The 26748-nt window shown below is 45.2% G+C and overlaps 1 protein-coding gene across 1 annotated transcript in view; it reads right to left on the bottom strand.

The window, feature by feature from the left end:
* JADE3 (jade family PHD finger 3) overlaps positions 1-26748 on the bottom strand; it is a 1027617-nt gene that overhangs the window by 720999 nt on the left and 279870 nt on the right. The window contains exon 3 of the mRNA XM_044071851.1: positions 15575-15765. Within this exon, the coding sequence (XP_043927786.1) occupies positions 15575-15765 (191 nt within the window). The remainder of the gene's footprint in view (positions 1-15574; positions 15766-26748) is intronic.

Genomic DNA, 26748 nt, shown 5'->3' with positions numbered 1-26748 from the left:
GACTGTCCAGTGTCACACAGGAGAGCAAGTGCAACCTGATAAGAGGGAAAGGGAGGAGGGAAGGAATACTGCAACATGGAACAGAAGGACATCTATGGTTATGTTAAGATTTTACACAACTTTCTTATGTCCTTCTATTCCAATTTTGCAGTATTCTACATGTGGGTGAGTACCAAAAACTCACTGAGAGTTGGGTGGTGGTCTGGAAGAAGTTTCCAGGAATCCATGAAGGATAGGCCTGGCAAACCCCACCCTGGCCCTAGAGATATGATCCAGCTTGTAATGCTTGGTGAAAGTGTGCACTGAGGGCCAAGTAGCAGGCCTCAAGGATCGAGTTGGTGTCTAGTCCCTTAAAGAAAGCTCCAGAAGAGGTCATAACTCTGGTGGAGTGGGTTTTAATATTGCCCTGTAAGGTTTTCCCATGGTACGAGTAACAGAAGGAAATGGCCCTGGTAATCCAGACTGAAATGGTCTGTTTGGTCACTGGAAGGAGACAAACAGTTGGTCAGACTTCCTAATAGTCTTGGTTTTGTGTAGATAAAAACTAAGCTGTCTGTGTACATCTAGGGAGTGAAGTACTCTCTCACTATTCCCCTGCGGATTAGAGATAAAGGTGGGCAGGTGTACGGCCTGGTTCAGAGACAGGTCATTCACTACCTTGGGCGTAAAGGACGGGTTAGTTCTAAGAGTAACCCTGTCAAGATGGAAGACCAGGAAAGGTGGTGTAGCCATCAGAGCTTGCAGCTCTGAGACCCTCCTGGAGGAGGTCAGAGCCACCAATAGAACAGTTTTCCATGTGCAAAAGTTTAGGGAGACTGTATTTGCTGGATCAAAAGGGGCTAGTGTGAGTTTTTCTAGTACATAGTTGAGATCCCAGGGAGGTGGGGATGGTTTTCTGGGAGGTCTCAGGTGAAGAACCCCTTTGAGGAAGAGTTTTGCAGGGAGTCTGGATGCTAGGGGTGGCTCCAGAGGGAGGCAAGTAGAAAATGCAGACAAGTGTGCTTTTAAAGATGAGTAGGCGAGGCCTGTCTGCAATAGTTCACACATGTAAGACAGGATAAGAGGAATGTCGCTTTCCAGCAGATCCAACTGTCTTTTGCGACACCAAATAGAAAACCTTTTCCACTTTGAGAGATAAGATTTTCTTGTGTTAGGTGTCCTGGCCTCCAGAAGGATACTGAGCACATCCTCGATGTACAAGTGTCTAAAGGGGATCAGAGCCCTATCAACCACAGGGTGAGGTGTAGGGACTACCACTGTGGGTGTACCTGTGATCCCTTGTGCTGTGTGAGCAGGTCCACTGAGGTGGGTAACTTGTGGTGATTGCCCTTGGATAAATGAAGGAGAAGGGGGAAAGTACAGTTGTGTACACTTACCATAAATGTAGATGTTCGATTGTATTCACTGTTGCAGTCATCACATTAGGGTTATCTGCCTGCAGGTAGCCCTCAGTCGGCCTGAATTCCAGAGTCTTGTGATTTCTGCGTCGAATGCTGTCGATTCTTCGTCGTCAGGGGTATAAAACATACAGCCGACGCAAGTACATCAGTTTTTCTTGCCCCAGATGACAGGAGCCTCCAAAACAGGAAGCAATTACATGGTATGGAACACCCACAGCAAAAAGCAAATACCAATGATATAAGATATTCAAATCAAAAAGGATAGGTAGAAGTAAACAGAAGACAGGGGGCTGGAGGGAGGGTAACCAGGATTGCAACAGTGAATACACTCGAACATCTACATTCATGGTAAGTGTACACAACTGTACTATGTTCTTCGTGTTTCACTGTTGCAGTCATCATATTTGGGTTGATTCCCAAAGCTGAGGATGGGTGGAGGTGGTTAAGAAGCATTAGGGCTGGCAATCAGGCCCTGTAAGACTGTTGTGGCAAATCCAGCTCTGGATTTAGAAAAGACAGGTAAGTGGTAATGCTTGGTGAAAGTGTGTACAGAGCTCCAGGTTGCAGCCTCCAGGATGTCCCTGGTAGGGACTCCCCTGAGAAATGCTGTAGAGGTTGAAGTAGCCCTAGTGGAATATGTTCTGATCCACTGTGGGGTAGGTTTCCCATGGTGTTTGTAGCAAAAATAGATGCAGTGTGCTATCCATGTAGAAATGGTTTGTTTTCAAATGGCCTTGCCCTCTGCCCCTGCAGCAAAGCTGATTAGCAGCTGGTCAGATTTTCTGAGAGGCTTAGTCCTGTCCAGATAGAACCTAAGCTGCCTGTGCACATCCAGGGAGTGCAGGATCTGTTCCCCTTTATTCTGAGGTTTAGGGAAAAAGGTTGGCAAATGAATGGACTGGTTTAAAGCCACAATAGATACCACCTTGGGCATAAAGGATGGGTTAGTCCTGAGGGAAACCGTGTCCGCATAGAAGACAATGAAGGGTTCTACGCCATAAGGGCCTGCAATTCAGACACTCTTCTTGCTGAAGTGATGGCTAGAAGTAAAGCTATTTTCCATTAGAGGAATTTTAACTCTGCTGTAGCCGCAGGTTCAAAGGACTGAAGCGTGAGCTTTTCCAATACAAAGTTAAGGTCCCAGGCTGGAGTGGGAGCTCTCCTGGGGGCTTAAATTTTTGGCTCCTCTCAGGAACTGTTTGACCAGAAGATTAGAGAAGAGGGGTGGCTCAGTATTATAATGAGCTGAGATGGCAGAGGCATGAATCTTAACTGAAGAGAAGGATAGGCCTTTGTGGAGCATTTCTGTTAAGTAATCTAGTATATGAGGTAAGCTGGGCACAGCTGTGTCCATTCCCGGAGAATGGCTCCAGGAACAGTATCTTTTCCACTTTTCCGAATAGGATTTTCTAGTACTAGGCCTCCTTGCCTCAAGAATGACATCCAGCACCTGCTTACTGAGGGTTGCTGGTGATGAGTTCAGGGGATGAGCCAGGCTGCTAGGTTCAGGGTCTGTAGCTGAGGGTGCAGAATCTGGCCCGCCTGCTGGGACAGCAGGGAAGGTGTCTGAGGCAGGTGCCATGGTGGCACTACTGTCAGACTGCACAAAGGAGAGTACCAGTGCTGGTGCGGCCAGTCTGGTGCAATCATGATTGTCCTTGGCTTGTCCTGTTTGATCTTTAGTAGAACCTTTGAGAGGAGGGGCAGAGGGAGAAAGGCACAGATTGAGAGACTTTCCCAAGTAAAGGACAGGGCATCCACTTTCCAAGCTTGGCTGTGGGGAGCTCTGGTGCAATATTTGCTCAACTGATAGTTCTGAGGGGAAGCAAAGAGTTCCACCTCTGGTGCCCCCAACCTGTTCCTCAAAAGCTTGAATATTTTGCGTTCCAGTTTCCACTCATGTGGGTCCATGAGATTTCTGCTTAAGTCATCTGCCATTGAATTTAGTTTGCCTGGCAGGAATTGAGCTTACAGGTGCACTTGGGTGCTCAAGGCTGTGTTCCAAGCAGCCATGGCTAATCTGCGGAGTGGGTAGGAATGGGTTCCCCCCTGCTTGTTTATGTACCACATAACTGTGGTGTTGTCTGCCTTTACCAATAGTTGCCCTGGAAGAATAAGGCCTTTGAAGGCTGTCAGAGCATTCTGTACAGCTAACATTTCTTTTTGATTGATATGCAGGTGCATTTGCTTTGGGCTCCATTTGCCTTGAATGCTTTGTCCTGCCATGTGAGCCCCCCATGCATAGTCTGATGCATCTGTTGTTAGGGTTTGGGAGGCAGGGGGTAGAGTGAAAGGGAGTCCTTTGTTGTGGTTGCAGGCCTATGCCCACCAAAGGAACTCTGTCCTTAGGCAAGGAATGATAGCAATCATTGTTTCCAGGTCCTGAGAATGTTGACACCAGAGACTTTTTAAGTACCATTGAACTTTCCTCATACGCAGTCTTGCATATGGAATTAGTATAATGCAACAGGCCATGAACCCTAGGGCTTGCAGTATTTTTCTTGCAGATAGCCGGGTTTTGGTGGCCAGTAGATTGAAGTAGTTTGTCAAATAAATCTATTTTTCTGGAGTGAGGAATGCCATCTGGGAAGTTGTGTTCAAGCTTGCTCCCAGGAATACAGTCTGTTTGCTGGGTTCCAGATGTGATTTCTTTTCGTTGATGGTGTACCCCAGTGAAGTTAGAAGTCTCTTTACAAATGTCTGTCTGGTGCTGTAGCAGCAATTCCTGACTGTCCGCCTGAATCAGGCAATCGTCAAAGTATGGGTAAATTTGAATTCTTCTCTGCTTGCAATATGCAATGGCTGGAGATAGGCATTTTGTGAATACCCTGAGCGCAGTAGATAAGCCAAAGGGAAGTGCAGAGAACTGATAGTGCATACAGCCTGCTCTGAAACGTAGGTATTTCCTGGGATGTGCAGATATGTTTCAATTAAGTCTAGGGTTGCTAGCCAGGAGTCTTTGGCTAGCATAGGAAGCAGATGTTGGAGAGTTAGCATTTTGAATTTTGGAACCACCAGAAAGGTGTTGAGAATAGACAGATCCAGGATAGGACACACAAGAGTTTTCTTTTCTGGGTACCAGAAACAGCCTGGAATAAAAGCCTTGCCCACTTTGTTCTGCTGGGACAGGTTGAATAACCTTGATACTAAGAACACAAAGTACTTGCTTTTGGGTCTCTGCCCACTGGTTTGGGGGGGAGGTCTGGCCATCCGCTTAGGGTTGGGAATGAGTGGAAGTGGAATCTGCATCCCTGGGAAACAATCTTTAAGACCCATCTGTCCTCGGTAATGTACTCCCAGTTTTTGGCATGCTGAGCAAGTTTCCCTCCTAAAGGTGCAAGCACTTGGGCAAGGCTTGGAAGAGTTAAGGATAAGTCATTGTGCAATTTTACCATAGGATGGCGGCTCCAGGAACCTAAACCTTGCCACCACAATAAACAGAACATGCTGGAGGGATAGAGTCTTGTCCCAGGGACTTCCCATACTCTGGAACAGACTACCCATTCACATCAAGCAAAACCCCTCATTAGTCATCTTTAAGAAGAATCTAGACAGTTGGATGGGAAATAGGAAATTCACTCCGGGGATCATCTCTGTGGCACTGCTTGACAGAGGCACAGGAAAGTAACCTTCTTGGCTGGCGAAAGCCAGGGAACTTTTTGGCTAGGCTTATATAGGCCCCAGGGCTGATAGCCTAGTATGAACCTTACTACTCCCTGTTTTGGACGTGGGAGCACTCCATTGCTTAGATCTGTGCATACCCTGAGACTGTAGTCTTGGTGGGCTGCTGCCCCTGGGTTTGGACTGAGAAAGCCTGGGAGGGACTGGAAAAGACCAGTTTTTAGAAGGCTAATGCCTACTGAATCTAGGTGGCTGTACCTGTAAGAAATCTATAACAGTTTGCATAGATTTAGCTTTCTTCTCCATCCTTTTGAGGACTTCTTCTGCTTTATTGCCAAATAGACGCTATTAGTTTAATGGTGCATCTAGTAATTTTGCTTTGACATGATCTGGCAAGATTTGTTCTTTAAGCCAAGCATGCCTTCTAAGCACAGACCCAGTGACAGCAGCCTTGCAAGACGCTTCTAAGGCATCAAACCAACATTGCAAAGTATGTTTACCAAGTTGGTTAGCAGAATGCATTAACTCTTGTAAATCTTTGTGTTTTGCACAATCAGGAATCAACATCATTTTCTGCTTAATTAGCTCCATAATATGTTGCTGATACTTTAACATATTAAACTGGCAATTTAAAGCCCTAATGGCCAAAGTAGCAGAAGTGTATAACTTCTTACCCCATCTGTCTAAGTCTCTAGAATCTCTATCAGAAGGGGTAGGATTTTTGGCAGCAGTAGTCTTAATGCCTTTTGGCCCTTAAAATAGTTTCTGGATCCGCAGAAAAATTCTTGAAGAGGAACATGTGAGAGTCAGGCACTCTGTAGTACCTGTCAGGTTTTCTGTGAACTGGAAGTAAAGTGTCTGGGGTAAGACTAGATTCCAAGAAAGCGTCATATACAATGTCCAGAACAGGAGGGATAGCTAAAGGCCTGTGTTGAGGCAGGAGTAAGAATTCCTTAAGTCTCTTTTTGGACTCAGAGTAATCCTGGCTTTCCCAGTGGAAATGCTCCCTAAGAGTATGCAAGGTTTCGCCGAAAGAAAACTCTTCTGGAAGGGAAGCAGAGGGAATGGAATCCTCTGCTTCAGAATCCTCATAAGTAGATAAGGACAAATCTTGGTAATCAAAAGGAGCAGCAATATCAGACTCCTGATCAGAAGACTCAGAAAGAAAATCAACTCTAGGTCTCTTAGTGGGGGAAGGCTGGCTTCCCCTAAATAAGGTAATAAGGTCTTCAGCCATTCTAAGCATTTGTTTTTGAGGCATATGGGCCTGAGCCCGCGGTTTGGTCGTCGGTTTTCTAGGCGTAGTGCAAGTTTTTGGCTGAGGGATTTGGAACTTCTGGATGGAAATGATGGCGTCAGTTTAAAATGAATGTCTGTAGGCCTGAATACACCCTCAGAAGCCGGTGCCTGCACAGCAGCTCCAGTCCCATCCAAGGTAGAGACATCCGCAAGTTCCATAGGCAAAGCATCATCTCGCAGCATACCGGACTCTGAATGGATCTCAGTAGAGGCCTGCGAATCTGAAGTAGCGGGTATCAGGGGCTGCAAAAGAGCCTCACTGAGTACCAACAAACTGGCGACTAGCTTAACGGAAGCATCATTGGCAGTTTTGGACCTATACAGTCTGTCTCTGTCTTTATCCTTACTTTTTTTTGGAAGATCGGTAGTCAGATGGCTTAACGAAGCCATTTCTGAGTACTGAGATTGAGTAAGAAAGTAATTGGCTGCAAAAATAGCCCGACAACGAAAAGTTTGGGGGTTGAACAAGGCACAAAACTGACAGCGAGGGACGTTGTGGTCTGGGCCTAAAAAGGGGATGCAGTAAGAATGAAAATCTCTATGAGGTATTTGCTTTCCACAGGCAAGACAATTGTTAACTTTTACTGACATCGGTTTGAGCAAGAAAAAGGATCCCCAACGGGGTACTTATCTTTTTTGAAGACTTCAGGTCTGAAACTCGAAAATCAAAATTTTAGGAGATGGCCGACCGGCACTTGCGAAAGTACAGTTTTGTACCTACCATAAATGTAGATGTTCAAGTGTATACACTGCTGCAGTCATTACACTTGGGTTATCCTGTCGTCAGGTGGCTCCCCAGTCGGCCTGAGTTACAAAGTCTTGGTCCGGCATTGGTTGCTGTCGCCTCCTCCCTGACATCAGTGCGACAGGGGTATACAAGATGCAGCCAACACCATTTTCTTCAGTTTTTCTTGCCACAGATGTCAGGTGCCTCTAAATAGGTAGGCAATTCCAATTGCTAATAAAACATACATAAGAAAAGCAAAAAACAACTTACAGCTACCAGCAAATACTCCCCATAGGTAGTAAGGGTAGAAGACATAGGTACGTATCAGCCAGTAAGAGGGGAAGGAGGGACGGTAACCTGGACTGCAGCAGTGTATACACTTGGGTAGAATCCCAAAGCTGAGGAAGGGTGGCTGGTTCTATAAGGCATTAGGGGTGGCTATAAGTACCTGCAGCACTGCAGTGGCGAAGCCAGCTCTGGATTTAGAGTATAGAGGCAGATGGTAATGCTTGGTGAAGGTATGTACAGAACTCCAAGTTGCTGCTTCCAACATATCCTTGGTAGGTACTCCCCTGAGGTAGGCAGTTGAAGTGGCTGTTGCCCTGGTGGAGTGAGATCTAATGCTGCTAGGTACAGGTTTTCCATGGTATGTGTAGCAGAAACGTATACAATGTCCTATCCATTTTGAAATAGTCTGTTTTGAAATGGCTTTTCCCTGTGCTCCTGCAGCATATGCTACCAATGATTGCTCAGATTTTATGAAAGCTTTGGTTTTGCCCAAGTAGAAGCGTAACTGCCTGTGAATGTCCAAAGAGTGCAGTAGTCTCTCCCCTTTATTCTGTGGTTTAGGATAAAAAGTTGGTAGGTGAATAGTTTGGTTTACAGCCACACTGGATACCACCTTTGACATAAAAGTAGGGTTAGTTCTTAAAGACACCCTGTCCTGGTGGAAAATGAGGAAAGGTTCCACTGCCATTAGTGCCTGTAATTCTGAAACTCTTCCTGCTGATGTTATTACCAGGAGCAGAGCAGTTTTCCAAGAGATATATTTTAATTCTGCTGTGTTGGCTGGCTCAAAAGGAGGTAAAGTTAGCTTCTCCAAAACAAAGTTGAGGTCCCAGGTTGGAGTAGGTGCTCTATGGGGCGGTCTTATGTTTTTAGCCCCTCTGAGGACCTGTTTTAACAGAGGATTAGAGAAAATTGGTGGATCCATGTTGTAATGAGCAGAGATGGCAGAGGCGTGGATCTTGATGGATGAGAAGGAGAGACCTTTGTCCAGCATCTCAGTTAAGTATTGTTGTATCTGAGGAATGTTTGGGACAAGAGGGTCAAGGCTGTGAGCTTGGTTCCAGGCACAGAATCTCTTCCATTTATCCGAATAGGCTTTCCTGGTACTAGGCCTTCTGGCTTCCAGAATGACATCCATAACAGCTTTGGAGAGAGGCATTGATTGCTTGACTAAGGAATCTTCCATGCAGCTAGGTTTAAGGTCTTTAGCTGGCTGTGTAGTATTTGTTTGTTGTGCTGAGTCAGCAGATGTGGGATTTGAGGTAAAATCCAGGGTGGTTCTTGTGCTAAGCTCCTTAAGATTGGGTACCAGTGCTGGCGTCGCCAGTCTGGTGCAATCAGGATCATCTTTGGCTCTTCCTGCCTGGCTTTTATGAGTACCTTTGGCAAGAGAGGTAGTGGTGGGAAAGCGTATACTTGTAGGTTCTCCCAGCTGAATGAGAGGGCATCCACTTTCCATGCTTGTGGATGGTAACTCCTTGTGCAGAATTTTTGTAGCTGGTAGTTTATTTGGGATGCAAACAGATCTATGTCCAGGCTCCACCATGTCTGTGTTATCATTCTGAATATTTGTGGATTCAACTCCCATTCGTGGGGATCCATGATGGTTCTGCTTAAGTCGTCTGCCAGTGTGTTTTTCTCTCCTGGCAGGAATTGTGCTTGCAGATGAACTTGAAGGTTTATAGCTGTGTTCCACAAGGTCGTAGCTTGTCTGCATAGGGGGTAGGAGTGAGTGCCCCCTTGCTTGTTTATGTACCACATAACTGTGGTATTGTCTGCCCTTAGTAGTAGTTGTCCTGGATGCAGCAGGTCCTTGAAAGCTATAAGCGCATTTTGGACAGCTAGCATCTCTTTTTGATTGATGTGAAGATGCCTTTGTTCTGCGGGCCACGTGCCCTGAATACATTTGCCTGCCATGTGTGCTCCCCAGGCATAATCCGATGCATCTGTTGTCAGTGTTTGCCTGGCTGTGGGTTGTGTAAAAGGCTGTCCCTTGATGATGACAAGCTTGAGCCCACCATTGAAACTCCTGTTGAAGGCAAGGGATTAATGGTATAACTGTTTCCAAACTTTGACAGTGTTGAGACCATACATTCTTTAGGTACCACTGTAGTTTCCTCATATGCAGTCTGGCATATGGAATTAGTAGTATGCAGGATGCCATGTAACCCAAGGCCTGCAGAATTTTTCTTGCAGGGAGTTGGGTCTTTGTTGCCATCAATTGAAAGTATTGAGTCAGTTGTCCTTGTTTGTCTGGCGTGAGATAAGCCACCTGGGCCGTTGTGTTCAAGCTGGCACCCAGGAACATAATCTCTTGTGAGGGCACTAGTTTTGATTTCTTTTCGTTTACTGTGTACCCCAGGCAACTCAATAACTTTTTTACAAATGCCAGATGCTTTAGAAAAGTGTCCTTGCTCTCTGCTTGAATCAGGCAGTCATCCAGGTACGGACAAATTTTAATTCCTTTCTGTCTGAAAAATGCAATTACTGGTGCCAGGCACTTTGTGAAGACCCTGGGCGCAGTAGATAAGCCAAAGGGCAGTGCAGAGAATTGGTAGTGCATTGAACCAGCTATGAATTTGAGGTATCTTCTGCAGTTTTGTCTGATAGGGACATGCAGGTATGCCTCTTTGAGGTCCAAAGTCACGAGCCAAGCTTTCTTGCCCAGCATGGGAAGAAGCTGCTGTAAAATGTCAACATTTTGAATTTCGGAACATCCAGGTAAGTGTTTAGAGATGAAAGATCCAGAATGGGCCTCCAGGTGTTGTCCTTTCTGGGTACCAGAAAGAGTCTTGAGTAAAATCCTTGTCCTTGCTCCTGTGATGATACCTTTTGAATAGCTCTCATATCCATGAGTGCTGTAATTTGTTTTTGAGCCTCTGCCCATTGATTTGGTGGCAGATTTGGCATTCCTTTTAACCTTGGCAGTGTGTGAAAGTGGAACCTGTAACCTTGAAATACAGTGTTGTGAACCCATTTTTCTTTGGTGATCATTTGCCAATTGTGGTAGAAGAGTGCCAGTTTTCCTCCCAAGGGGGCTGCCAAGAAGGATTTGTTTGGCAGCTGTAGTGGGAAGTCATTGGAGCTGCTTTTTATATGGTTGGGGCCTGTCTTCTCCTTCTTTCTGGCCTGATGCAACCCATTGTCAAGGCCTGTAAGGACCTTGAGTTTGACCTCTACCTCTTGGACGTCTCTATCTTCCCCTTTGAGGTCTGTCTGCAATTTAAAGGACCAATTCTTAGTTGGCCAGTTTCTGCTAAATCTAGAAGGCTGAACCTGTAAGAAATCCTTCACCATTTGCATAGATTTTGCCTTATCCTCCATTTTCTTTAATACCTCTTCTGCCTTAACTCCAAATAACGCATCCTGCTGCAAAGGTGCATCCAATAATTTTGCTTTAACATGATCTGGTAACGCACGTTCTTTTAACCAAGCATGTCTTCTAATGACAGAGCCTGCAAATGCTGCTCTGCAGGAGGCCTCTAGAGAATCAAAACCACATCGCAAAGTATGCTTTCCCACTTGTTCAGCTGCATGCAATAAATCCTGCATTTCTTTAAAATTAGGAGGATCTGATTCTGGAAGCATTTTTTGTTTTAACTGAGACAGTAAAAATTGCTGATATTTTAGCATATGAAACTGGCAATTTAAGGCTCTCATTGCTAAAGTTGCAGACGTATATACTTTCTTTCCCCATCTGTCTAATGCTCTGGAATCTCTGTCAGAGGGAACTGGAGTCTTGGCTGATGAGGCCTTAACTCTTTTGGGTCCCTGAGAAATAGTTTCAGGGTCAGCTACAGGGCTTTTATACAGAAATTTATGTGAGTCAGGGACTCTGTAGTATCTGTCGGGTTTAACAGGGGCTGGAGGTAAGGTATCAGGATTTAAGCTGGATTCAGTATATACATCATCCACAATATCTAACAATGGCGGAATAGCAAGGGGTCTGTGTTGAGGTAATAAAAGGAAGTCTCTGAGCCTTTTCTTGGATTCTGAGTAATCCTGGCCTTCCCAGTGGAAATGCTCCCTCATGGTATGTAGGGTTTCCCCAAAGGAGTAGTCCTCAGGCAGTGAGGCTGATGGAAATGATTCCTCAGCATCAGAATCCTCATAAGGGGGTAAAGAGTATTGTAGGTCTGAGGATGAATCAGAAGAGATGGACATCTGGTCGGATGAGTCATAGTTTGCATTCTGTCTAGGCCTTTTATCAGGAGGGGGATGGGACCCCCTGATCAGAGTGATTAGGTCTTCGGCCATTTTGAGCATTTGTTTCTTAGGCATGGAGGCCTGTCATGGAGAATGCTGTATTTGTTTCTTTGACTGGGTTTAATGCTTAACTGAGTAGGTCTGAAGACACCCTCTGTAGCTGTGGGTTGCTCAGCTACTCCGGATCCCTCTGAAAGGTTAGTCTCGGTAGGCTGAAGAACTTGTGCGTCCGAAGGCCCAGCCATCTCCACGTGGGAGTCAGAGGCGGCTTGTGGTTCTACAGAAGCGGTCGTCAGGGGCTGCGAAGGCACCTCGCTGAAAACCTGAGAACCGGCGATTGGCCTAGAAGAGGCTTCGTTGTCAGTTTTGGGCCTCGGATGCCTATCCTTGTATTTGCGCTTTTTGTGTATTCCTGTCGTTGGAAGTTCCGTCAGCATGACATAATTGAATTTTCTACCAAAATAATGTCGGGCAAAATCAAACCGATGTTTAATAGTGCGCTTGTTAAACCTAGCACAAAACCGACAACCAGTGAAGTCGTGGTCAGGGCCTAGGCATGGGATACAATAGGAATGGAAATCCTTACGAGGTATTTGCTTCCCAGAAGAAATACAGTTATTAACTTTTACTGACATCAGTCTGAGGCAAGAAAAAGTTTCCTCAACGGGGTACTTAGCTTTGTAGAAGACTTTGGTTCTGGATTCGGAATGAAAATCTCAGGAGACGGCCGACCGGCACTTGCGAACTGCTTTTTGCTTCGGGCACCACGCGACAAGAAAGACTGAAGAAAATGGCGTCGGCTGCATCTTTTATACCCCTGTCACACTGACGTCAGGGAGGAGGCGACAGCAACCTACGCCGGACCAAGACTTTGGAACGCAGGCTGACTGGGGAACCGCCTGACGGCAGGATAGCCCAAATGTAATGACTGCAGCAGTGTAACACGATGAACAGCTGCTTCTGTTTCAGGCAATGCACGGCAAGAAAGACTGATGTAATGGCATCGGCTGCATGTTTTATACCCCTGACGACCTGACATCATGGAAGAAGAGACAGCATCCGACGCAGAAATCCAAAGACTCTGGTATTCATGCCGGCTGAGAGCTAACTGCAGTCAGGTAACCCAAATGTGATGACTGCAAAAGTGAAACACAAAGAACATCTTGAAAGAGGAAGAAGAGGTACCAAGTTGTGAAGTGACATCATTTTGTATTTGGGCACTATCACAAACAGGATTAAGAAAGAAAGATTTAGAACTGATCTCCAAGCATCCAAATTCTGAGAAGAGGGAGGAGCTCGAGATTAGGATCCAAAGTCTTGAAGATGCAGCTGAGCTGGATCCAAGGATCAGATCCGTAACCCATTAGTGAGGAAGAATAAAAAGGACAACATCGAATAAATGACGCCAACCAGGTTACCAATGGCAGAAGTTGCTTCTCCAGGCATGGGTAAAGCATTTTGACATAACAGGGAAATCTTCCTTGTTACCTCTCCCAAGATTGACAATAGTGGTTTTTACTTGTCTACTGAGGGTACCCCAAAAGCTACAGAGGACATGGCTAATCCCCAGTCCATAATGGCTCTAGATGCTACACAAGAGGGATACAGGTTAAAAGATGACTGGTCTGAGGTACAACAAAGTACCACAGCAGAGTCACCCACCTGCAGATGAGGCAAATTGCTAACCTGCCATGCTGGCAAAGGCTGTTTGTTCAATATTTTCTTTTTTTTTGGCTGGAAGAAGGATTGACCATGGGACTGGTAGTTTGTTCCACGCTTAAGCCAAAAGTGCTGTGTCTCTTTCAGGGAAGACTAGCAGCAACTGCCAGTAAACACTACCAGTCCAGAAAAGTTATTTTATGACAGAAAAACAAAGTGAAAAACATTTTAAAACACTCTGCCATCCCCACAAAATAAAAATAAAATTTAACCACAGAAAAAATGTTTTCAGTTACTTTACACTACTCAAACTGATCGGAAAAGAGTCTTCTGATTAAAAGTACATTACAGTCTCAAGACAGTCCATTAAAGTAAAACACTCCTAGCCTGAAATTAACTCTCCTGAAGAGGAAAGTAATACAACATAAACAAAGTTAAGAAAAGCAGAAGACTACCGTTGAACTTCAAAAGCCTCAGAATTGCATACTCTTCCACAGCAGTAAAGCTCTGAAGGGTTTCATGACTAAACTTGTCTTTTAGTCAGCTCAGCTTGAGCTGCTTGACAGTTTGGGTGCATGGAAGGTGCTCTGAAGCTTTGAAAGCAGTCTGTTACATTCTTGGCAGTATATAACCAATATAACTAAAGCTACTGCAGCAGTGATCAATATGATGAACATCTGGTAAGTATGCTAGGAAAGAGATGGTTTTACTGGGCTTGGACCATTCTAATATAGCCCTTAGGAGCAACCAAATTTATTCAAAGCACATTGTAGACAATCCCAGAGGATGGAATCAAAAGCCTTCTCATAGTCAACCAACATGACTACAGCTGGGGTCAGATAATGCTTCATCCCTTCAAAATAAAGCAACAGAATATAAACATAAACAGCACTAAATCTCCTTTGAGAAAACCCACTTGTTCTAGTTGGAAGATTGAGAGAAGGATCTTATGTAACCTGTTAACCAAAACATTCATATACTGTTTTACTTCAACGTTCATAGGAGAAACTAGCCTACAATTTCCTACTTGAAGGGGGTCTTTACCTGGCTTAGGGAGGACAATTACATGGGATTCCCAACACCCTACCCTCAAAGTCTCACTAAACTTGGTTAACAGTGATACTAGGGGGTGAGACAACAACTTAAAATACCCGCTATAAGGCCATCTGGGTCACAATCTTTCCTTTAAAGATTCTTCAGAAATTTATAGAGATCACATCTTCAGTCTACCTAATGATTTCAATCAAACATTCGACAGTTAATACCTCAAAACTCTATAGCAGATATAGTATGCACTTTTTTGCCAAAGCAGTCCAGGACTTTGCTTTCCTTATCACTAACAAGTGTTTTTCTCCTCACAGTCTCTAAAAAAACAACTGATCATTCTGCTATTGAGTTCTTATACAGGTATTTATATGTTTTTGGACCTTATACCTGCCTAGCTTCCCAGAAGCAGCTAGATGAGAATTGTCATAGGGGTGCTGATTCACAGGCTTTCCTCATAAGCCTAAAAAGGCACAATTATGTAAGTAAACATTCCATAACACTAGATGTTCAAATGATCACTTTTGCAGTATCATTAACTATATGGGTTGTATCCCACAGAGGATACAATTGTCCTCTTCCAAAGCTTCAAGGGCATCTTCCACATGCTCAAGCCGTTATTCAGTTCAAGCTGAGCTGAATAAAAGAAGTGATTTGGGTGGCAAGCCATTCAGAGCTTTCATGCTAACAGAGAGGGTAGGCTAAAGCCCTGAAGATGTCAATGCTGGAGACAAAATATAGATCTTACCCTGGCAAGAAAAGCGTACAAAATGGGTAGAGGCAAAGACACCACTGTTCAGCAATATAATTCACTGTGATACTACTGTTCTGGACAAGTCACCAACTTCTATGACCAGAAAAAATGTGCAGGTTCTTATAATGTCATCCACTCGTTAATCTCAAGATGTAAACTCAATTATTACACAGGAAAAACATTATCCAGTACATGAAAAAATCCTTGTTGCATCTCTGTCATTCTCTCTACATATATATTAATGTTAATGTTTGTCTGAAAATAATTTACTTGGAAAAGACTATCAACAAATATTCTTCAAATGTACTGCACTTGCTGGTACAAGGCATAATCAACCAAAAAACACTGTTTGTCTGCAATGCAAAAACAACAGTGAAGATTAAGCTGAAAGTCGAAAACTTTCCAGATAATGTACGGCTCCAAGAACACATTGACATCCCAACATGCCTGTATTTACACCAGGGAGCAACAAGTAACTGAAAATGGTGATGCATTCACCTAAATCAACAATACAAATGTAGGTATCTCAAGCAGCAGTGTAACACACAATTCTAAACAAATTAATGGAATAATTACCCATTTCATGTAGTTCTTCATTAAGCTCTTCTAACCAATGAATATCTGTATCATCCAAATCATACCGGCACATGGAATCTGCAAGTTCAATGATATTAATGTATCCAGTTTCACATAGCTCATGGGCAGAACAGCGGACAAGCTTCCTGGGTCGAGTAAACAGCACCTCCTTCAGCTTTTCAGCAATTATCCTAAAAGGAAGCAGCAGAATTCATTACCAAATGTGACAAGCTCTATTATGTTTCTCACTTAAGAAAACTAGGACTTGCTAAACAAAAATATTACACTCCACAATGGCAGAAACTAGCAGCAAAAAAAAAAAAGATAAAATGGCTCAGGTAAGTATGCCACAGTTAACACAAATGATCAATATCTACAAAAGCATAGCATTTTCATTTCTATCACAAAATGATGCTTTATGTGTCTAAGTAAAGCAACATAAATCCATGGATTCTTCTCACTTGATTCATAAAGAAGCACATGCTGAGTAAAAAAAAAAAAAAAAAAGTTATGCACTTACCATAATGTCCCATCTGTGTTGTTCATTTCCATTATTCCTCAGCTAATGGGTTCAGATCAGACTTGAATCTGACTTGTCCATTTCTACCAGATCATCAGATCCAAGAACTCTCAAGTTCCTCCCTTTACCCATAATGCCCTGCCAAGTTAACATCTCTTATATCAAGTCTGCTGCTCCTACATATAAAACAACAACCTTTTGCAGAAATTACCAAAGTCAGAAGAGAGAAAGGAAGATGGAGATAGAACAAGGAACACAGGTTCCTGTACAACTCTTAGATTTATCCAGAAGCAAAAGGAGGAGGCAGGTGGGTGGGAGGCTGAGGAAGAATGAAAATGGACAACACAAATGGAATGCTATGGTGAGTACATAACTTTGTTATCGGTTGTTGTCCCTTTTATTCATTCCTTAACTGATGGGACAGAGTCCCCAGCTACTGTAACCTTGGGAGGCCCTCATGGAAGGATACTCCAGAGTACTGCAGAGCCAAAGGCCACTCTGTTCCTGGAAATCTAATCTAACTTGTAATAAGCAATAAAGGTATGATAATTTGTTCAAGTTGCAACTGCACAAATGTCATCTAAGGAAGCCCTTAACCAGAAGAGTGAAGAAACTGCCATAGGCCTCATGGAATGAGCTCTAGGAGGTTTGGGCAAGGATAAACCTTTTTTACCATAAACAAAGGCGATACAATCAGATAGCCATTTGGTCAATGTAACTTTGGATACTGCTTTGCCCAGTCTGTTAAGAGAAAAGGAAACAAAATAACTGGTCGGATTTCCTGAAATCTTTCGTTCTGTGAAAGTAAATGCGAAGTTGTCTATGCACATCCAAAAGGCAGAGTTTATAATATCCCTTATTTGAAAAATTAGGAAAGAAAACTGGTAAATTAATGACCTGGTTTATATTGGACTCAGAAGATACTTTTTGGCAAGAAGAATGGATAAGGATACCCTGTCCTTATGAAAAAAAAAACAGTAAGAATATTTACAAGATAAAACCTGGAGCTCGGATACTCCTCTAGTTGATTATGTCCTTACCATAACGTTCCATGTTAGTTGTCTTCTTCTCGCCTTCTTCATGCTGGATGGGTTCGGAGCCGACCTCGGCTCCGACTCGGCCACTCTAAAAGCTCGAGAGTTGGTTCCACCGGCTCGAGGCTCCCCTTATATCCCACAATGCTAGGCGTGAGTTACCTCAGATCTCGTTTGTAAGCTAGGCCCAGCCTATAATAGTAATAGAATAATTAGTAACAAAGTCCACCTCTATAAATAAGGGAGAAGAGAAGGGTGACCTACATCCTGATCCAGGAAATATGCACAGCAGAGCATATACCTAAAGTCCAGAGGTGGTAGAAAGAGAGGTCACAATCACAACTCCTCTAGGTCTGTCCAGGCCAGGGGGTAGGAGGGTGGACGAAGAAGAAGGCGAGAAGAAGACAACTAACATGGAACGTTATGGTAAGAACATAACTTCTTTATGTTAAGTTGTCTATCTCGCCTTCATTCTTGCTGGATGGGACCGCGTCCTAGCACCTTGTCCCGGTGGCCTAATGGAACAGACTCTTGAGAACAGTGGAACCAAAGTTAGCTCTATGCCTAGAAGCTAAATCCAACTTATAATGAGAAATGAAAGTGTGAGGAGTAGCCCAAGTAGCCGCTGCACAAATGGTGTCAATAGGCAGTCTGTCTTGGAAGGCTAAAGAAGTAGCCAAAGCTCTGGTGGAATGGGCCTTAGGTTTATTAGGCAGCTTTTGGTGTCTAATTTCATATACAAGGGAAATCAGAGATGTTAGCCATCTAGATAATGATACCTTTGAAACTGAAAGTCCCTTTCTGCCTTCGCATAGGAGACAAACAGCTGGTCAGATTTTCTGAATTGTTTTGTTCTATCCAAATAGTACCTCAACTGACGATGAACATCCAGCCAGTGTAATTTTTGTTCAGATCTATTGGAATATTCTGGAAAAAGACAGGGAGGTCAATGCTTTGATTTAGATTTGACGTCGAGACTACCTTAGGCAAAAAGGACGGGTTCGCTCGTAGGATACCCTGTCCTTATGAAACAATAGATAAGGAGGTCGACAGCTGAGTGCTTGAAGTTCTGAAACTCTTCTAGCTGAAGTAATAGCTACCAGAAAGAGAGTCTTCCATGATAGCAATTTTAAAGAACAGGAGACTGCAGGTTCGAAAGGGGAAGAATCAAAGAAGTAAGAACTAAATTTAGGTCCCAAGGAGAAGGAGGATTTCTTATAGGAGGTCTGAGAAGAAAAACTCCTTTCAAAAAGGCTTTGCAAAGCTTGTGGGACATTAAGGCAGAATCAGAAATACCCACATGAAAGTTAGAAATAGCTGCCAATTGAACTTTAAGAGTAGAGGGAGATGAACCTGCATGGAAGAGTTCAGCTAGAAAATCAAGGACTATTTGGATGGAAGCAGTGAAAGGATCTATGTCCCTTCCTTGAGCCCAATATGTGAAGCGTTTCCACTTACTCAAATAAATCTTCCGAGTGGAAGATTTATGGGAAGCTATCAAAATATCTCGAACGGAGTGAGATAATTGAGGAAGCCTGGCTAAGGTTGGAACTGGAGGAACCAAGCAGTGAGGTTCAGAGAGAGGAAGGAGCGATGCAACTGACCCGACTGATGGATCAAAAGATCTGGAACTAGGTCCAGATGCCAAGGTCGCTCCAATAGAAATTGATGTAGAAAGGGGAACCACACCTGTCGAGGCCAGTAAGGAGCAATGAGGATCAATGAGGCCTTCTGAGCGATAGCTTTCTGTATCACTTGAGAGATTAGTGGGAAGGGAGGAAATGCATACAGAAGTCCCCGGGGCCAAACTTGGACTAGAGCGTCTCTGCTGGGTTGGCCTGGTAAAGGGAATAGAGTGAAATATTCTCTGCACTTGCTGTTTTGGGGAGTAGCAAAAGATCGCAGCAAGGCTGACCCCACTTGAGGAAAATTTCTCTCACAACAGAGTCTTTCAGAGACCACTCGTGAGGCATGAGGATAGCTCTGCTCAACTTGTCCGCAATTTGATTGGACTTCCGGGATGTGCGTTGCTATCAGAAACCGCTGAGAAGAAATCGCCCATTGCCACAATCTGAGTGCTTCGACACAGGGTAGGACCTGGTTCCGCCTTGTTTGTTGATGTACCACACTACAGACATATTGTCTGTCTGGATTGCAATCGTTCCCAAGGGAAGAGAGTCTTGAAGGGCTTGCAACGCTAAAAGCACTGCTCTCATTTCCAGAACATTTATGTGCAAGTGGCATTCGTTTGGTTGCCATGTGCCCTGGACCGTCCTGCCCTGATAATGCCCCCCCCCACCCGATCAGGGAGGCATCCGTTGTCAGAGTAGCAACCGGAGGGGGTGGAACAAAGGGTCTTCCCAACAAGAGCTGAGGGGAAGACATCCACCACATGAGATGATTTCTGCACGCCTGCGTGATCATAATGGTGTGGGACATTGGGAGTTGCTGGTATGACCATTGTGTAAAGAGCATCCATTGAAGGATCCGCATGTGGAATCTGGCTAATGTAAGCAGAGGTATGGCCGCCATAATTCCCAACACTTTCAGAACTAACTTGGCTTTGATTCTGTTGTTGTTGAAAAGGAGTGAGACCAGTTTGTGTATGTCTGTTATTCTCTGATGTGTTAGTCTCGCAGACATGTCTACTGTGTCTAGATTTAGCCTATGAAGGTAATAGTACGACAAGGCGACAAAACAGACTTTTCGCAATTTATTGAAATGCCTAACTTTTGACAAATGCGAAAAGTGTAATCCCTGGCCATCAGAAGGAGATGCTTGGTGGGAGCTGTGAGGAGCCAGTCGTCCAAATATGGAAACACCTGGAATCCTTGTCGTCTCAGGTGAGAAGCTACCACTGCCATGCATTTGGTAAACACCAGGGGGGCAGTGGTGAGACCAAAGGGCAGGGCCCTGAACTGAAAATGACTGGTTCCCAGCCTGAAGCGGAGGAATCTTCTGGAGCGTGTGTTCATTTTTATGTGATAGTACGCATCCTGAAGGTCTATAGAGCACATCCAGTTTCCTTTTCCCAACAGGGGAAGGATGGATTGCAGCATGACCATCCGAAATCTTGTTTTCTTGACTGATCTGTTCAAGATACTGAGATCCAAAATTGGTCTCCAGTCCCCTGTTTTCTTTGGAACTAAAAAGAACCTTGAGTAGATTCCGGATCCTTGCTGGTCTGCTGGAACTGGCTGAATTGCTCTTTTTGCAAGCAGTTTTGAAATTTCCAAAACCGCTAGATCCCTTTGAGCGGTGGAACATCTGGAAGGGATTTTTGATTGGTTGAATGCGAAGAAAGGGGATAGAATAGCCTTCGAAATGACGGACTGTACCCATTTGTCTTGAGTCAGGGATAGCCAGGCTTCTGGGTACAGTGACAATCTTCCCCGACTGCCTCGAAGGTGGGCAGTCGGGCAACACCTCAGGGATGCTGAAAGGGCTTATCAGAGAAGGCTTCTCGATTGCCCTGGTTCTGCTGAGCCCCTGCCTCGAGGGCGACGTCTACCATTGTTATTCCCACCTCTGCCTCTGGCGGGGAAACGACTTTGTGCGTCAGGCGAAGTCCCTTGAGATTGTTTACAGAACCACATTTTCCCACTTTTCTGGCCTTTGGGGTAAGGCCTAGAAGGAGTAGAAAACGGACTCCGACGGCAGAAAGAGTCTTGCCATCAGTCTCGCACCTAGTCAAGGTTTCTTTCACTTGAGGACCAAAGAGAGATGATCCATCAAACGGGGAGTTAGTGAAAGACGTCTTGAAGGGGTCCGCAAAATTGCATAGCCGTATCCAGGCATGCCTACGTAAGGCCACACCTGTCCCTGCGGCCCTACTCTCTCCATCAGCCGCATAAGAAAGGAGGCGCATGGAGGAGTTGGTTATGGAGTTAAGGGTAGCCAGCTGAGTGTTCATCTTATCTTGAAAACCCGCAGCTGTAGGGTCCTTCAACATGTCACTCGCTTCTTTAATCAAGTCCCTTTGAAGACGAGTGAAATGGCACAGGTAGTTCAGCTTAACGCATAGCAAATGTCGCTGACGAGAACATCCGCTTCCGCACCTGTCCATGGACCTAGATTCCTTGTTAGGTGGATGGACAGGTACTGAAGGATCAGCTAGTTCCTTCTTAGTGGCAGCAGCTACCACCATAGCATCCACAGAAACTCCTTTTGTCAAGAACTGTTTGTCTGCTGGTGCCGTTATGAATTTTGAGGGTCTCCTGGGAGTGGGGTCCACTGAATCAGGAGCCGCCCATGCCTTTTTAGCTACCACCTGCATGAGGGGGTCAAAGGGGGGAGACACCCAGGAGGTGGAAGGACGAGAGCCGAACGCCTCAAGGTACACAGATTCATCCTCCGAAGGGTTGAGGGCTGGCCAATTTCCCCTCTGTTTGAGGATTTCGAGAATGTCTGCAAAGGAGACATCTTCAGAAGGGGAACGGGGGGAACCCTCGGAATCATCTAAATCTGTGTCAGATGTGATGGACTCAGGTGAGTCAATGTGTTTCCTCTTACACTTCCTCTTCCTAGGGGGCTCTTCTGCCAAATCAGAGGAGGCCTCGGAAGAGGATGAAATCCCCACAGGGGGTTCCTGAGGAGCTGGCTCTCTGCGGTCCGGGATGAGGGAGTGAGTCGACTTGACCTGAGGCACCGTAGAGGGAGGGGCGGACGGAGCCGACTGTGGAGTAGAGCCAGGCTCTAACACACTCCGCATGACCTCGAACGCACCCCTGTCAGGCAAAGCCAGAGGTCCCCGCCCGAAGCTGAGAACCTCCCTCGGCACCGACAGTGATGGCTCCGAGGCCGATGTCGGAGCCGAACTTACCAGCGCCGAAGCTCCGAGAGGAAGAGCGGGGTCAGACAAGGGTCCGATGCCACTCACCCCCTCGGAGCCGACGAGGGAAGTCCGGCGCCGAGAATCCTCGAAAGAAGAAATCGGAGCCGACGATGGAGCCGAAGACACCTGTATCGGCTCCGACGCTACCACAGTCTCGGTTCCGAAACGCCCCGGCTCCGAGCTCAACGGAGTCGGAGGAGGAATATATTGATGGACAGGGGCAGGCATCGACTGATGAGTCGGGCTCTGAAGCATTTGGGCCAGTGCCTCGGACTTAAGAAGTCGACTCACTACCCTCTGGAGGTCATGATCTGATAGCCTCGATGACCTAGAGGAGTGAGATTTATGGCTCATTTCAGACAGCAGAGGAGATGCTGGAGCCGAATGAACGGAGCCAAGGGATGGTGACCTGGATCTCTTCCTAGATGTCGGCTCCGAAGGTCTGGTCGGAGCCGACAAGGGAATTTCTACTACCTCGGCTCCAGCCGGAGCCGAGGGAACCACGGAAGCTGTAGACTCATCAGCTCCAGCCGGAGCCGATGCAGACATAGGTTTTGTAGCTTTAGGTCTCGGCTCAGTAGCTGGAGCCGAGGACCTAGAAGCCTTAGAGGGCTTCCCAGAAACAGAAAGGCAATCCTCAGGCTTAAGTAGACCCCTTAGGATCAACTTATTCTTTCTTTCCTGCAGGACCCTGGGGCTGAAGCCGTGGCATAAAGCACAGGAGTCCTGCAGGTGCAAAGGCCCCAGGCAGTAGACACAAGAAGTGTGACCGTCTGTCAGAGACATTTTCTGACAGCACGCATCACACTTCTTGAAGCCTGAGACCTTTGTGTCTTTAGACATCCTAAACAAGAAAGTGTAATCACACACACTCAAACAGACACACTGATTACACTAATCTTATTTTTAAAACTCAAAAATAAAACAATTAACTAAAGTTTATTAAGAGTAACACACACACACCACTAGGGGATGGAGAAAGGCCAGAAGGCCCGAGAGAGAACTTTAAAAGTTCTTGTGGGAAAAAAATGGGATTTTCGGGAAAACAGGGGTAGAAATCCACTACACTAAGGGAAATATATTTAAACTTAAAAATATAGGGTTTTAAGTATTCTAATTTAACAGAAATACACTTACCAACAAGCCGGTAGAAAAACCAACACCTCGATGCTGTAGCGGCAAACGAGATCTGAGGTAACTCACGCCTAGCATTGTGGGATATAAGGGGAGCCTCGAGCCGGTGGAACCAACTCTCGAGCTTTTAGAGTGGCCGAGTCGGAGCCGAGGTCGGCTCCGAACCCATCCAGCAAGAATGAAGGCGAGATAGACAACTTAACATATATGGTTTTCCAGGGCAAAATTTCCTGTTGTGCTTTGGCAGAAGGTTCAAAGGGAGCCTGTGTCAAGGCTTGAGGCATGATAGTTAAATCCCAAGGAGGAGCAAGATCCTTTAATGACAGTCTAAGTAGAAAGGCTCCCTTAATAATGGCTTTACATAATTTAGATGAGGCCAAGGTAGAATTATTTTCACCCAGGTAAACTAGCCCCTTCATTGAAAATTGAAGCTAAAAATTCAAAGATAGACAGCATCAGTGCTAAAAAATGATCCAGATCCTTGCTAAGGGCCTAGAAAACACATCTTTTCCATTTACTCTTGTAAATCTTTCTAGCAGAAGCTTTTTGAGAGGATAACAATATATAGCAGACTGGGGAGGAGAGTCTGGACTGTCTAGCAATCAATGGAATTGGAAAAAACATGTGGTTAGTTTGAGGCCTGTTACGTCTGGATGAATCATACCAATTGGGTGAGACAGGAGGTCTGGAGTGGGATCCAGTATCCAGGGCGAATACAGAAGGTGAGGCCAGAGGAAGGGAAGCCAAATCTGACAAAGTCAAAAGGGGGCAATGAGAATTGCTGTGCTCTTCAACCAAAATGCTTTCTGTAGAAATTTGGGAATTAGAGGTAACAGTGGGTAAGCATAAAGAAGACCAGAGGGCCAATCGTGGACTAGAGCATCTCTCAGTGACTCGCCTGCTGGAGGGATCAGGGCAAAGAACCCACTGCACTTTTTGTTGATGGGAGAAGTGAAGTGAACAGCCCACAACATGGTTGGCCCCATCAACAGAAAATCCTCTCTGCTACTTTGGCATTGTGAAACCACTCATGAAGCATCAGAATAGACCTGCTTAGTGTGTCTGCAATCTCGTTGGATTTCTGCGGAATGTGAGTTGCTATTAGAAGGCGACCGGAAGAGACTGCCCATTGTCACACTCTCACTGCCTCTTGACACAGTGGGTAAAGTCTGGTTCCTCCATGTCTGTTGATATACCAGACCACTAACATATTGTCCAGCTGAATGGCATTTGTTCTGGAGGGGAGAATGTCTTGAAAGGCAACAATACTAGGAGGACTGCTCTCATCTCTAGGACACCTTTATGCAACTTGGCCTCTTCAGGGTACCACACACCCAGGACTGTCCTTAGCAAAAAGTGCCCCCCCAATCCAGTTGGGAAGGGGTCTGTGGTCACAATGGCCATGGGGAAAAACAACTGGACAGTCTTCGGAGAGCTCACCTGAATGAATACACCAAAGAAGATATCTTTTGCACGCTTCTGTGATCTTAACTGGAGCAGTTAAGGGATGTTGCAGAATGGATCACTGGACTGAAAGTGTCAATTGAAGAATTTGCATGTGAAACCTGCTAGATGAACAACAGTGATAGCTGCTGCCAAGGAACCCAGGGCCTGTAAGATTAGTCACACCATAAGTGAAGAACTTTGAATCACTTTTTTGATTTGGGACCTCAGTGTTTTTATTTGAGTAGATGGAAGAGAAACTATCTGACTGGCAGTATCCCCGATGAGCACCTACGAACACCAGGCTCAGGGTCAGAGTGAGTTGATTAGTTGAAACTGACCATGATTCCCAGATGAACATACAACTGCAGCAAGTAATCCCTTGCTGCAGAAGTCAATGCCTGACTGGGGCAGTTAAAAGCCAGTTCTCAAGATATGGAAGCATTCAGAATCCCAGCAGTCTCATGTGAGCTGCTACCATTGCCACGCATTTACTGAACACCCTTGGGCCTCTGGTGAGACTAAAAGGCAGTGCTCTGAACTGGTAATGACTGGCTCTTGGATAGAACTGCAGGTATCTTCTGGAGTGCCTATTCATTCTGATGTGATAGTATGCATCTAGAAGATCTAATGAGCACATCCAATCATTGTTTTGTAGAAAAAGCAAAATGGACTGAACTGTGACTATCTGAAATTTTGAATACTGCACAAGATGATTTAATTTGCCAAGATTCAGACTTGGTCTCAAGTTCCATCTTTTTGGGACTAAGAAGAATCTTGAGTAAGTTCTAGAGCCCCTCTGGTCTGGGGGGACTTCATGGATAACTATTTTCTAGCAGCTATTTTAATTTCTAGTATCGCTGCTCCCCTCTGACTGGGTAGAACATCAGGGATTTTTTTTCACACTGGTATGGGGATTAAGGAAAATGGTATAATATAACCTCTGGATATGATTCTCTGCACCCAGGAATTCTCTGTTATAGATAGCCAGGTTTTCCAGTGCAGAGACGAGTATCCCTCGATTGCCTCCACAGGGAAACAGATGGGCTTCTTTCAGGAGCAGTGAAAAGGCTTACCCAAGAAGGAATCTCTGAAGCCATGGCTCGGTGGGTTACCTTCTGCCACAAGGGTGGAGTCTTGCATTCGAGTTCCCCACTCTGCCTCAGTGGCAACTACATCCATGTGAATCTAGAAAAGGACCTTGGGATTTTCTAAACCACATTTTTTTACCTCTTCTATGATTCCTTGAGAAACATCTTGGAGGGGTTGAAAAGCTCACATCCATGACAGACAGGGTGTTTCCCTCTTGTTCACATATGCAGCACGTTCCTTTACCTTCGGGCCAGACTAGAAAGATCCGTCAAAAAGTGCATTGATGAACAAAGATTTAAAGGGCTACACAAAGTCACACAGTTGCAGACAGACATGTCTCCTGATGGTTATTCCTGAACCTGCCACCCATGAGGTACCTTCCACTGCATGGGAGATAACCTCATGGACGCATTTGAAATAGACTACAGGACCAGTTGAAAGGAAATTTTATTTTCGCCCTTGGCAGATGTGAACCCAGAAAGGGATGTGGCAAGCTCCATGGTCAGACCTCTTTTTAAACTTATAAAATGTGCCAGATAATTCAGTGATCTAAGATCAAAGGTTGCAGAAGCGTACACATGCTTCCCAAATCTGTCCAAAGCCCTGGACTCTCTGTTAGGGGGGTGGACAGATGAACTCTGTTCTGCCAGTTTTTTCTACAGGGTGTAGCCACAACGAATGACATCAATTGGGACACTCTTGCTCCAGTGTACTTGGTCCTTGGGGGGGCTAGAATTTTAAACGGTCTTTTCAGAACTGGCTCTACAGTATCCAACTCTTTCCATGCCCACTGAGACACCAAGTCTATGAGTTCATCGGTCAGGGGCGGAGTCACCAAAGAAGCAAATGGCCAGACCTTAAAGCCACTAGGAACACAGATTCCTCCTGTGAGGGGGTGTTGGAGGAGCAACCACCTTTTTATTTCAGGAGCTCCAGGATGTCTCCAAAGGAGACTTCTTCAGGAGGAGATCTGGGGGTCCCCCTCCCCATCATCAAAATCAGTGACCTCCGTGAGAGACTCCTGGGGGGGGGGGGATCTAGGTGTCTCCTCTTACACGTTCCCTTCCAAGGGAGTTTCTAAGTGGGGTATTCTGGAGAAGTATCAGAAGAGATGACA

Source organism: Protopterus annectens, chromosome 5.part0, assembly GCF_019279795.1.
Source record: "Protopterus annectens isolate FY-2018-M chromosome 5.part0, PAN1.0, whole genome shotgun sequence".
Classification (NCBI taxonomy): domain Eukaryota; kingdom Metazoa; phylum Chordata; order Ceratodontiformes; family Protopteridae; genus Protopterus; species Protopterus annectens.
Note: the sequence above shows the minus strand (reverse complement) of the source record. Positions and strands in the feature narration are given on the sequence as shown.